The sequence below is a fragment of the Acomys minous genome, assembly GCF_964271855.1.
Source record: "Acomys minous genome assembly, chromosome: 12".
Taxonomy (NCBI): Eukaryota; Metazoa; Chordata; class Mammalia; order Rodentia; family Muridae; genus Acomys; species Acomys minous.
In genome coordinates this window covers 72,967,681-72,981,443 of record NC_140493.1, presented here as the reverse complement: position 1 = coordinate 72,981,443, position 13,763 = coordinate 72,967,681, and the positions used below count along the sequence as shown (strand labels likewise).

Below are 13,763 nucleotides of genomic sequence, written 5' to 3'. Positions count from 1 at the left end.
CTTTCTCTTGAGATGCTTTCACCCACTCTAGACAAATTTTTCTAATACTTCGACCAGCTTGAAATAAGATTCATAAAATGTACCTTTTGATGTTTGTTCTGGAGTTTCGATGAGACATGTAAGTGAGAGTTCTGTGCAAAAATATTGGCTATAAAAAAGTAAAAATATTAAAATTACAGATGAAATTATAAGAGTGAAATAATATTGGTGAATTTCATTGACTACTTACTGCTATAAGATTTCGAGTTCGAAGAAATCTATAGATCTGTGTTGGTTCTAGGTAACAGAAAACAAAATTCAAACATTATCTAAATGTACTTTTAAAAACTATATATTCATTTATTTATAACATCTCAATTGTTACCCCATTCCGTGTATCCTCCCATTCCTCTCTCCCTCTAAATATACTTTTAAATGAACTCATGAGTAAACTATCAACCCAGTCCTTGCCAACTCACACCCTACCCAATATAAAACAATCTCGATTATGGAAATATATCCAGAAAATCAGTAGGCACTAAAGGTCATTCAGTCTATGTTACATATTCACAAAATCCTCTTCCTCACCTCACCCTCTCTCCCTGGATGTAAACCGTAAGGGAGCCACCACTACTATGCAGAAGCAAAGAGCAGTTCAAGTACCCTGAGGTAGATTTATTCCACACTTACTAATGCCAAATAAGATGAAAGTTTCATTTGAATTGGCCATTAAAAACAAAAACAAGAGCTGGGGTGGTGGCGCCCACCTTTAATCCCAGTACCCAGGAGGCAGAGGCAGGTGGATCACTGCGAGTTTGAGGCCAGCCTAGTCTACAGAGGGAGTCCAGGACAGCCAAGGCTGACAGAGAAACCGTGTTTTGAAAAACAAAAAACAAAAACCTTGTAGTAGCCAGGCGCAGTGGCACACAACTGTAATCACAGTGCTCTGGTCAGCCTGTTCTACAAAGTGAGTTAGGGCAGCAAAGGCTACACAGAGAAACCCTGTCTTGAAAGTGCCTGCCCACCCCTCAAAAAACCAACCAAGCAAACCTTCAGTAACTAGCCAAAATAAGAAAACTTTCCAGCCAGGCGTAGTGATGCACACCTTTAATCCCACAAAAAAGAAAAAGAAAACTGTTTCCAAACATTCTGATAAATGTATGACCAAGATCAGCACAAAAGTCTCTATAAATTCATAACTGATAGGCTTGAAAAACAATCGTTTTTAATGCTTAGAATTTTAACTTTTATAAAGGATTTAGGATAAAGTTGAAAATATAGTCTACATACCTGCCCATTCCAGGATTTTTAACTACCAGAATCACATTAAAGGAGTAGTAATCTTATTACTAAAACCTACACTAAACTTAAAAGTCCAGAAACTGAAATCATTATTAGGGGGGGAAATCTCTTAATGGTAGCTGCTTTCTCGCAGGTAGATTCATCTAACTCTTGATGGTAACTGCTCTCTCGCAGGTGGACTCATCTCTTATGGTAACTGCTTTCTCGCAGGTGGACTCATCTGATGTCTAGGAGTTAAAAACCTTCCTAGAGGATCTGTTTTCTCATAACATTCACAAAGTTTTAAATTTCCACTTAATCTTCAGTTTAGTTTTTTAGTTTCAAATTAAAGTAAAAGGAGATGAGATATTTCAAAAGAGGTACAAACAGGAGTGTTTATTCTTATTACTGTCCTTCAGTCACTTCCACTTAAAAGCTTTTCAGATTTTTATACAAGTATATTTATTAAGCAAAAGGATAACGATATCTGAAGCAGGTTCAATGTCTGTTTCAATATTTAAAAATCAGAATTATTTGTGTTATATTCCAATCAGAATTTCATGAAGCACTAATGAGAATGAAGAGTATTAAAACAATGTAAAACGTCTTTCCAAGCACAGCTGATACCATGCCCGTAACATATGCCACGGCAATACTGTAAATAAAGATATTCGACGGTAAAGCTGAGTTTATTCAAGTTGCCCTAAAATGCTTAGCTGCGAGGCTGCCAAATTACAGTATCTACACAAAAGCGGAGCACGACAATCGGGATATAAAATCCATTAAGCCAGTTTTATTTATAGTCATAATGTTGTTTATAAATTCTATTGTTTGTTACCAGACACTACTCCCCTTTCCAACTAAGCCATAGTTTCTCCCGCGACACACGTTCTTCTAACAGAAACTTAAGAAAAATATTCTAGAAGACTGACACAGCTCGGAGGCTGCCCGCGGAGCGGACGCTCGCCCACTCCGGTCTCAGTCTGCGTGTCCATAAAATGGGCGGACAGGTCTGAAGGACTTCAAATGGTGCGTGCTAACTCGCAGCCCATGAGGGTGCGAAGGCGTTTCGGACCAATGACAATTTCCTCAGCTTTACTACACTACACTCAGCTCCGCACAGGATGCACCTTGTCCCCCCCACCCCGAAACCTACAACTGGGAACCCCGGTACTTGAAGAGTAGGGAGGGCATCAAGGAAAGCGTGAGCTCGTCTCGGAATCTAACCATCACCTTTTAAAAAAAAAAAAAAAAAGGCTGCTCTGACCGTGGGGGCCCCGGGACGCTCGCCCTCGATTTCTCAACCCTTCTCAACTCCCAAACCAAGCGGACTCCCGGAGAACCCAGCGGAGCGCCCCGAACCCCGAACGCTCAACCGGGGAGGGGAGGGGGAGGCATTCCAGCCCTCGAAGCCTCTCACACTCACTCTCAAAGGCCTGAAGGAAAAGCTCGTGGTCAGCCTGGACGTGCTCCATTTTCGGCTTCTTCACCGGTAACACCGCGGCCCCCGCAGCCGCCGCCGCCGCCGCCGCGGAGGAGGAGGAGGCCGAGTAACCGCCGCCACTGCCGCCGCCGCCTCCACAACCCCCGCCGCCGGATTTGCCGCCCGAAGCCGTCGCCGCCGCCACCGCCGCCGCCGAACCCCCGAAGCCGCCTCCCCCGGACCCCGCGCTGGGCCCCGAGCCGCCCCCTCCCCCACCGCCGTGCTTCTGAGGCGCCATCGCGGTTCCTGCCTCCTCCCCCCGCCAGCTACCCGCCGGGCGGCCCCGGAGAGTGGAGCGCCTGCCGACACCAACCGCTCGCCCCAGCAGGCTCCGGCGGACCGAGGGGGGAAGGAGGAGAGAGGGGAGGAGAGGGGAAGGGAAGGGAGGAGGAGAGGAGGGAAGGAGGGAGGAGAGAAAAAAAAAAAGTGTCTCCTCCGAGCCCCCTCTCCGCTTCGGAGGCCGCTCACCCTACCCTGGCCTCGCTCCGCCCACTTCCCCGCCCGGCGCTCTGATTGGCTGGCGGGAGCGCGCGCCGCCCGGCCGCCCAGCCGGTTGGTCCGCGGAGTCCCCCGTCAGTCACGCGGAGGCGCTTCTCGCGGAGGCGCGGCTTGGTTGGCCCGTGCGCGCTGCCGATCGCGGGCCCGGCCGCCTCTTTGAACTGAATTCGCGGGAAAATTAGGGGTCGGAGCGGCCTTCCTGCTGGTCCCGGTGCATTGTGGGCAGAGGGGGACCAGGGAGCCGATTACGAGAAGCCGTTTCTCGCCTGGAGGGCTTCGTCAGTCGCCGCGCCCAGCGGGGGTAGAGGACCCCCCGAAGAGAGGCGGGTGCCTGGGAAACTGAGGGCGAGGGTTTCTTTCAAAGAACCGGAGATCCGCTGCGGGATCCCGAGACTGTGTGGTCTCAGGAAGTGACCTGCCCCCGGGGCTTGATGTGTGTGCTCACCGTCTCGCCTCGGAGGAGGAGGCGGGAGGAGATCGGGGGGGGGGGGGGACCCTGCCCGCTCGCCGCCACGTGCCCCAAGCCACCCGTGGCTGAAAATGCTCTAGCGCAGCCACAGGGTCGTCTTCGCGGGCTCCAAGAAAGGCAGCTATTTTGAGGTGGGCGTGTCTCAAGTAAATAAGGAGACTTTTTTTTCTTTCTTTTTTTTTTTTAAGAGCCGTGAGACTTCAAGATCCTTCTGGAATAAGATTAAGGTTGTGGCTTTCTCAACGTACCTCGAGCAAAGTAGATACTTTTTTTTTCCTCCAACACGAATGCTTGATTGGAAGTGGGGACTCTTTGAGACTCTGTTCATTTGTACTCTCAAAAGCTTGTTGAGGGACTCCCGTGTTATGATTGTCTTGCTTGAAAATAAAGATGAACAGACCCGACTAAAGCTTTCGGTACAAATTTGTTTACAGTTGAGCTAATACTCTGAGCGATTTCAATTTCAAGTTGGACAAAGTAAGCAGCCTATATCTTATTTATCTTTAAATTCTGTGTATGAGTGTGCTGTCCTTGCAGGCCAAAAGAGGACGTTGGATACCCTGGAACCGGAGTCACAGTTGTGAGCCTCCCAGTTGGGTGCTGGCAATCGAATCCAGGTCTTCGGAAAGAGCAGCCCGTACTCTCAATTGCAGAGCCCTATGTCCACCCGCAGCCTGTATTGTATATTCAGACAAAACTTTAGAAAGCTTTCTCGCTGGGCGTGGTGGCACACGCATTTAATCCCAGCATTCCGGAGGCAGAGGCAGGAGGATCTCTGATTTCAAGGCCAGCCTGGTCTACACAGTCAGTTCAGGACAGCCAGAGCTGTTACACAGAGAAACCTTGTCTCGAAAAACAAAAACAAAAACAAAAAAAAACCCTGAGGAAACTATAATGCCATACAGAAATAATTATCTTGGTAACAAAGCCACCAAGCATGGCTAACAGCACTAGGGTTTATTGCCCCCCCCCCATGTTAATAATTTAAGGAAATACTAAATTTCACTTAGAGACTCTTTCCCCCCCCCCCCATCCAAATACACAAATTGAATCCTTTTCAATGTTAAGGATGCACTGGGGAGAAGCTAGCCCCGTGCTAGAGCATGTTCATAGCAAGCCCAAGGCCCTGAGTTCAATTTCCAGCGTCAGAACAAAGTGAACACCTCTGCGGTACAGCAGAAAGGCTTTACTCTGTAGCTCAGGCTGGCCCAACCTCCTATGCCTTTGGGGGTTCCAGATCCAAGCTACCATGTGCAGCTAGCAAATCTTTTCTGTTCTGCAAGAAACCCTTGGACAAGGCTGTTGTTTATCACAGGGTCTAGCATATATAAAGGCCAATTCAGAAATGACAATGACACTAAGGATGGTCACCAGCTCACACTGTAAATTATAACAAGTGAGTGCTTGCTATGTATCAAGCAATATATTAAGTTTTTAACATTCTAGCTCATTCCATCTTCCCATTGATAAACTAAAATAGTAGAGGGTTTTTTGGTTGGTTGAGGTTTTTGGTGTTTTTTTTTTTAATATTTTATTTAATTTTAACTTATGTGCATTGGTGTGAGAGTGTCAGATCTTGGTGTTACAGACAGTTGTAAGCTGCCATGTGGGTGCTGGGAATTGAACCCGGGGCCTTTGGAAGAGCAAGCAGTGCTCTTAACCACTGAGCCATCTCTCCAGCCCGCGGTTTTTTGTTTGTTTGTTTGTTTGTTTTTTTTGGTTTTTCGAGACAGGGTCTCTCTGTGTTAGCCTTGGCTGTCCTGGACTCACTTTGTAGACCAGGTTGGCCTCGAAATCACAGCGATCCACCCACCTCTGCCTCCCGAGTGCTGGGATTAAAGGTGTGCACCACCACGAGCCCGTCTGTTTTGGGTTTTGTTGTTGTTGTTTTTCAAGACAGGGGTCCTCTGTGGAGCCCTGGCTGTCCTGGAGTTTGATCTATTGACCAGGCTGGCCTTGGACTCAGTGATCCTCATGTCTGTGCCTCCCGAGTGCTGGGATTAAAGGTGAGCACTAACACCACCATCAATTCATGATAGTGTTATTGTCTCCACTTCACTGATGAGGGAAAAATAATGAAACTTATACATGGCCAGTAGTGGAGCAGAGATGATTTTTTAAATTACATCTGTGTAATTGTGTGAGGTTGTGGGTGTGCACTGTCAAAAACAACTTTCAAGACGTGGTTGTGCACTACTCCATAGCTCCTGAGAATCCAGCTCAGGTTTTTGGGTTTGCCAATAAGCCCCACCACCTGTTGAGCCATCTAAGCATCCCTGGGGCTGAGATGTGATCCAGACAGTCCATCCCCAGAAGCCTGGCTCCTGAGCATCACACGATGAAATGACAGTGTCTTGCAGAGAAAATGCTGTGCTTATCAGTATTAGGTTAAGAAAGGTAGGGAACATTGCCGCTGAGACATAAGTCAGTCATAAGTGTCTGTGCATTTTCTAAAAGTTAACCAAGATATCAAATCTGTTTTTATTTTAAGTGTGTACAATGTCTATTTTCCATCTACCCTTATCACTTTAAAGCAAAGGCTGAAATTACTAAAATAAGCCTACAAACTGTGTCAAGAATATTTGTCCCACTCTCAGTAAACTAGTTATGTTTTATGGTAATTTTGAGAGAAATAAAAATTCCGCTTTAAAACAACAGAAACAAAAAATGCCCCCCAAGATAAAACCAGCCACAACCTGCTTAATAGACAGTGGTGTGAAGGAATAGTTTCATTCATCTTATTTGAAACTTACGACCAAACATTGAGTCACTTTTGTTTCCTTTGTCTAGGAAAGAAAAACATGAGAACCATGGAGTGCTTGCTGCGTATTATGAGGTTTTCATAATAACCCACTGCTGGATGTTTGTATGCGTATATGGAGTTAACTAGACATAATAAGGAGGGTGGTAAGCCATAGGCAGAGCCCCTGGGACGAGAAGGAACTTGACACTAATTACCCGAGGGAAAGCAAACCACCTGAGGCAAATTGGAACTATCTAGACTTGGATTTTGAGAGACCTAGGTTTGGAAACAGCCGTCATGTTCATTTTTTAAAACTGCGGCACAGCCGAGCGGTGGTAGCACACGCCTTTAATCCCAGCACTTGAGAGGCAGAGGCAGGTGGATCGCTGTGAGTTCGAGGCCAGCCTGGTCTACAAAGTGAGTGCAGGACAGCCAAGGCTACACAGAGAAACCCTGGCTCAAAATACAAAAACAGAAACAAAAAAAAAAAAACAACCTGCGGCACAAATAATTTTTATGTGGTTTTTTTTTTTTTTTTTTTGTTTTGTTTTTCGAGACAGGGTTTCTCTGTGTAGCCTTGGCTGTCCTGGACTCACTTTGTAGACGAGGCTGGCCTCGAACTCACAGTGATCTGCTTGCCTCTGCCTCCCGAGTGCTGGATTAAAGGCGTGCGCCACCACCGCCCGGCTTATGTTTAATTTTGAAACTGAAGTGAAGTGGTATTTATGAAACTTTCTAGCCATATAGAAGTCATAAACAGTAATGATAGTATCTGAAACACTTCACGTGCACACGCATGCGCGCGCACACACACACACACAGACACACACACACACACACACACACAGTTACAGCAGGTATTCAACAGCCCATATGTTTTCCTGAATGGCACAGATCCAGGGTGTTACAGTGGAAGACCCACAATTTCAGCAAGATTCTCAGAGAGAAATGTTAAACTACAACTGTGACAGGGTCTGCAGCCCAACCAATCTTCAATGTTTGGCTATTATCATTTTATACTTTGAAGGTAATGCTACTATTCGTTGAATGAATTGTGCTTTCTGGAATATACCTCAAAGATCAAGAGCCCTAGAAACAACCTAAGGGTGACAATTATTTTGCCTCATAGTAAGCAGTAAATAAAAACATTTATTCTGTATAGAGATGGCCTATGACTTACATTATTTTGCCAGGAGTTTTTTTGGGGGTTTTTTGTTTGTTTGTTTTTGAGAGAAAGTTTCTCTATGTAGCCCTGGCTGTCCTGAAACTTGCTCTGAAGACCAGGCTGGCCTCGAACTCAAGAGATCTGCCTGTCTTTGCCACCTGAGTGCAGGGAATTAAAATCACAACCACCACCGCCCAGTGTTGCAGGATATTTGATCCCAGTGTGACCCCTTAGATTGGGAACTGTGAAAAACTGTCTGTGTGAGCTGGGCCTGGTGGCGCACACCTTTAATCCCAGCACTTGGGAGGCAGAGGCAGGTGGATCGCTGTGAGTTCAAGGCCAGCCTGGTCTACAAAATGAGCCCAGGACAGCAAGGACTACAAGAGAAACCCTGTCTCAAAAAACCAAAAAAAACAAAGCAAACAAACAAACAAAAAAACAATGTGTCTGTGGCCGGTGGTGGTGGTGGTGGCGGCGGCACACACCTTTAATCTCAGCACTCGGGAGGCAGAAGCAGGCGGATTGCTGTCAGTTCCAGGCCAGCCTGGTATACAAAGTGAGTCTAGGACAGCCAAGGCTACACAGAGAAACCCTGTCTCGAAAAACCAAAAGAAAGACAGCTGGAGAAGAGGAAGGTACTTTAGCACTTTTTGGACTTTAGCTCTCTAGCTCCTCAGTAACTTGGCCTTGGCTTTTTGGTCTTTGAGCTAGCAAGCCTGGCCTTGGCTTTTTGGGCCTTTTCCTCCTGGGCTGTGAGCTGAGCTGGTGAGCCTTTTGTGCCTTTTCCATTAGGAGGTGAGTTGAGTAGGAAGGCCAGCTGGGTGCTTTCTCTGAGCCAGCAGGTTGTTCACCTTAGCATCTGGCTTCTGAGTCTTGACTGATAAAATAGAAGAAACTGGGATTTTGATTTAAGACAACAGCCCAGTTGTGTTTCATTTTTTTAATTTTAATTTTGTATTGTTAGTTTTTTTTTTTTGTTTTCTTTTCAAGACAGGGTTTCTCTGTGTAACAGAGTCCTGGCTGTCCTGGGCACACTCTGTATACCAGGCTGGTCATAAAGATCCACCTCCTTCTGCCTCCCAAGTGCTGGGATTAAAGGCGTGTGCCACCATGCCGGCCTGTGTTTGTAATTTTTTTATTCTAAATTTTTTATTGTTTTGAGACTAAAGTATCATGTTGGCCAGCAACTGACTCAGGCTGAGGGTGATCTTGAATTCCTGATGCCCCCTGCTTCTTGACAGGATTAGAGCCCTGTGTACTAACACCCCTATGTTTCCCCCACAGGGTTTCTCTGTGTAACAAGAGTCCTGGCTGTCCTGGACTCGCTCTGTGGACCAGGCTGGCCTTGACTCCCAGAGATCCACTCTCCTCTGCCTCCCAAGTGCTGGAGACTAAAGGCATGCGCAACCGTGCCAGCTCCACGTCCGGCTTTTGAGACATCCCCCCTTTATGTGGTGCTGGGATCAGTCTCAGGGCCTCCTGCATGCTAGGGAGGCACTACCAATTGGAATGCATCCCTAGCCCTTGCTTTCCATTTTGTGAGATAAGGTCTTATTATTTAGCTAAAGCTGGCCTTGAACTTTGTGTGCACACTCTGCCTTGGAGCTTAAAATTCTTCTATCTTCTCAGAGATACAATTATGGGGTAGAGTGAGGGAGGCCATGGTTTATGTTCTTATCTTGCAGTGCTGTGCCTCCCATGTACCCAGGCAAGGGCTCCACAAGTGACCTACTTCCCCAATCCTGATCCCTGATTTGTGGTTGAACTTATAATTTTTCAACTCTATTGTAATATGAAAGCCTGACTTGGAAGTTTCCATTTTGGCCTTTAGAGAGAGAAAAAAAAAAAAATCCAGGCATGGCAGCACACGCCTTTAATCCCAGCACTCAGGAAGCAGAGGCAGGTGAGTCTCGTGAGTTTGAGGTCAGCCTGGTCTACAAAGTAAGTCTAGGAGAGCCAAGGCTAACATCGAGAGACCCTGTCTCAAAAAACAACAACAAAGTGTGTGTGTGTGTGTGTGTGTGTGTGTGTGTGTGTGTGTAAGTGCAGCATCCAGAAGAGGGTATCAGATCTGCTGGAGCTAGAACTTTAGGCAACCAACTGATCTCAGTGCTTAGGCCTTGAACTTATGTCCTCTATGAATGAAAATGCGGACAGGACCACTCCTGAGGAAGAGCAGAGTTCAGACTGGATATGGCTGGCAGAATAATAGACCAGACCATGAGAGAAGAGGGGGGTGGCTAAAGAAGAGAGAGGGCAGGGAGGCCAAGAGTGAGCCAGCCAGGAGCCATGAGGCCAAGAGGTGCTGGGAACAGGAGCAAGCCAGGAGCCAAGGGAATTAAAGCCAAGCCCCCAGGTTTAGGGACGGGAGCCTGAGTGAGAAGTTCTACGAGGAGCCGTGGGTAATGGATGAGGCTTGTTCAGGGTTTCTTTAGGACCCAGGTTTTGGCAGAGAAGCAAATGCTCTTGACCACTGGCTGGGCCCGACTCTCTAGCCTATTGGGGTTTGTGCCGGTTTGCTTATTTGTTGTTTCTGGGTGTTGTGTACTTGCGTGTAATGGGTTTTATTTTTCAAGACAGGGTTTCTCTGTGTAACCTTGGCTGTGCTGGACTCACTTTGTAGACCAGGCTGGCCTTGAACTCACAGAGATCCACCTGCCTCTGCCTCCCGAATGCTGGGATTAAAAGTGTGTGCCACCACGCCTAGCGTTGTTTGGTCTCTTTTGTTGTTGTTTTTGCTGGGTTCGGTTGCTTTTGAGCAGATCTCATGTATCCCAGGCTGGTCTTGAACTCAAACGACAGCTGAGTTAGAAACTTAGCTTCTGATTCTCTTGTGTTCACTCTTGCTTTCCCCAGCACTACCTGCCGCCGAGTGCTGGCCGTGTGGGCTTAAGCCGCCTTACCTGGTTTCTCTGAAGCTGGAAATGGAACCTGAGCTTTGTGGGTGCCATGCAAACACTCCACCAACAATCACGCTGCCTCCCTAGCCTTCAATTCTGTTTTGTTTTGTTTTTGGTTTCTTGAGACAGGGTCTCTCTGTGTTAACCTTGGCTGTTCTGGACTTGCTCTGTAGACCAGGCTGGCCTCAGACTCACAGCGATCCACCTGCCTCCGGCATGCTGGGATTGAAGGTGCACGCCACAACACCCGGCGAGGACGCAATTTAAAGGGACAGGGTTATTGCGTGAGAACATGAACATAAAATGCTAGGGGAAAGAACTGGGTTTCAATCCTGATACTGTCACCTTGCAGTGCTGGGATTACAGGCGTGCGACACCATGCCCAGCTCAATTTTTTGTAAAGAATTATTTATTATTTATACAGTAGCCTGTCCACATGTGTGCCTGCATGCCAGAAGAAGGCACCAGATATCCTTATATATAGATGGTTATGAGCCACCATGTGGTTGCTGGGAATTGAACTCAGGACCTTTGGAAGAACAGACAGTGTTCTTCTTCTTTTTTTTTTTTTTTTTTTTTTTTGGTTTTTCGAGACAGGGTCTCTCTGTGTAGCCTTGGCTGTCCTGGACTCGCTTTGTAGACTAGGCTGGCCTTGAACTCACAGCGATCCGCCTGCCTTTGCCTCCCGAGTGCTGGGATGAAAGGTGTGCGCCACCACGCCTGGCTCCTCAGACAGTGCTCTTTACCTCTGAAATTTTAGCACCTCAATTTTATTTTATTCATAAGCTGGTGTTACCCAAGTGACAGTCTCTCATGGCTCTGGCAGCTGTGTTGTCACATGTTCTATGCTCAAAATACTGCTTTTGTTTTTGGAGACAGGGTTTTTCTTGTAGTCCTAGCTGCCCTGGACTTTCTTTGTAGGTCAGGCTGGACTCAAACTCACAGATGTCTGCCTGCCTCTGCCTCCCAAGTGCTAGGGTTAAAGGTGTATACTACCACAGCCAGCAGAATGAATGCATTTTTATTTTCAATTTACAGTGGACTGGCAGGGATCTAGCCATACTGTAAGCAAAGGAGCATCTGTATGTCTCATGTATACCCTGCCTAGAAAAAAATTAGGTGGCAGGTGTGGTGGCACACACCTATAATCTCAGCACTCAAGAGGTAGAGGCAGGTGGATGCCTCTCAGTTTGAGGCTATCTTGGTCTACAAAGTGATTCCAGAGCAGCCAAGGCTACACAGAGAAACCCTGTCTCAAAAAAAGAAAAGAAAAATGTATTCTTGTCATAATTGCTTCTAAACTTTGCTTTTTGTTGCTGTTTTTTTGATTTTGCTTTGTTTTGTTTGACATGCTGTCACCCTGTTGTTCTGCCTGGCTTTGAACTTGCTCTGCTGATCAGGTTAGCCTGGAACTCACAGAAATCTGCTTGCCTCAGCTTCCTGAGTACTGGAGATAAAAGTCTACACTACCAGGCCCTCTTTTTATTACTCTGTTTGTTTGTTTTTGAGACAGGGTTTCTCTGTGTAATAGCCTTGGCTGTCCTAGACTCGCTCTCTCTTTTAGACAGGGTTTCTCTGTGTAGCCTGGCTGTCCTGGACTCTCTTTGTAGACCAGGCTGGCTTAGAACTCACAGAGATCCACCTGCCTCTGCCTAAGTGCTGGGATTAAAGGCGTGCGCCACCACGCCTGGCTGGCCTGCTCCTTTTGGGTAGCATAGCTATAGATATTTCTAATTCAGGCCCCCAGCCCCTCATCTTAGTTCATTGCTGACGTAAAGGAATCTCTATAGAGGTCAGGCTGACCATAAACTATGTTTATGATCAGCATACCCTACGGCCTTATTAATCAGCAAAAATTCCCCCAACACAAGCCCAGCTGCCCCCAACTGCCAGGCACACTTTCACAGTTAGCTAGAACTTTTTTTTTTTAAGAACTTCTTGTTAGCAAAACAACTTGAGTCAGACTGCCCACCCTGTTCCACCAACTGCCCCTGTATGAACTAATTGATGTTTTCACCACTATTATTATTGTTGTTGTTGTTGTTGTTATTATTTTGGTTTTTTCAAGACAGGGTTTCTCTGTGTAGCCTTGGCTGTCCTGGACTAACTTTGTACATCAGCCACCACCACATGGCTGAGGTTTAAGTATACAACTTTCCCTCAGGGATGCCTTTCAGATCCCCAACTGGCGGCCTCCCTGAGCTCAGAAAATAAAGCTTTCATTTTAACCTTCTGTATCTGAAGTGAGTTTTCTCAGCTTCCACCTTGAACCCAACAGTCCAACGTGGTGAACCAATGAGTTGTATTGGAGTTATTTACAGGAATATGAGGCAATTTACAGGAGCAGAAATTATTCAAAGACAGGTAATCATCAAAGCCCACTCCAGTAGGAGTGACAGGTTAGGAAGCTGAAAAGCTGGACACTGCACAACAGTTTGGAGCGTGACCTTTCCTGGTGCCTCAGATGGGCTAACCCTTTCCCACGCAGCTCTAGTCCGAGTCTACATGGCAGCTCAGCTTAACCTCCCCTGAGAGCGTCTCAGCTTTTATTGCTTACTTTGGCAGGGAGGAATCTGGTCCGTTTAAGAAGACTTCCTGAAGCGATTTGAGTCCTGTCCCCACTTGTCGCCTGCCTTTCCCCCACCCCCACCTACCGCCCCTGGCTTTTTTGAGACAGGGTTTCTCTTGCTGGTCTTCGCTATCCTGGACTTTCTTTGCAGAGCAGGCTGGCCTGGAACTCGCAGAGATCTGCCTGCCTCTGTCTCTGCCTCCTTGAGTGTTGGCAATACAGGTGAGCACCACCCCCCCCTACCCCCACTCCACCCCGCCTGCTGTTTGAGCTTTTTACCTCCCTGTTTAAGGATCTTCATGGCAGGATGGAATGTTTCAATTTTACAGGAAACTTTTACACAATAACTGCCTCACGCCTTGACAGAAGGCATCACATGGTTAAAACAAAAATAAAAGCCTCACTAAAACTAAACCCAAACTAAAAAGCCCGTTAGGACAATAAAGTATTGAATTTGGTTTTCTAGCAAACCCACAGTCACAAACATAAACCTACTCCAGCAATAATGGCATCCATCCACTCACGAGGACACTGCCCTCAAGTTCGGGGTCTTTGAGACCGGGCCAACAAAGTGGTGAGCCACAGGAGGGAAAAGGCGAGAAGCCTCAACACAACTCAGTACCCTGCATGTGTTCAGACTTCCTGGAGTCTGACTCCAAATTGTTTGTTTTAGGCA

At 46.8% G+C, this 13,763-nt stretch overlaps 1 protein-coding gene across 1 annotated transcript in view; it reads right to left on the bottom strand.

Annotated features, from left to right (window-relative positions):
* SUZ12 (SUZ12 polycomb repressive complex 2 subunit) overlaps positions 1-3,233 on the bottom strand; it is a 41,216-nt gene extending 37,983 nt beyond the window's left edge. The window contains exons 1-3 of the mRNA XM_084750420.1: positions 2,687-3,233; positions 230-276; positions 84-148 (exon numbers count right to left, since the gene is read on the bottom strand). Of these exons, the coding sequence (XP_084606546.1) occupies positions 84-148; positions 230-276; positions 2,687-2,981 (407 nt within the window). The 5' untranslated portion in view covers positions 2,982-3,233. The remainder of the gene's footprint in view (positions 1-83; positions 149-229; positions 277-2,686) is intronic.
* Positions 3,234-13,763: the final 10,530 nt, after the last annotated feature.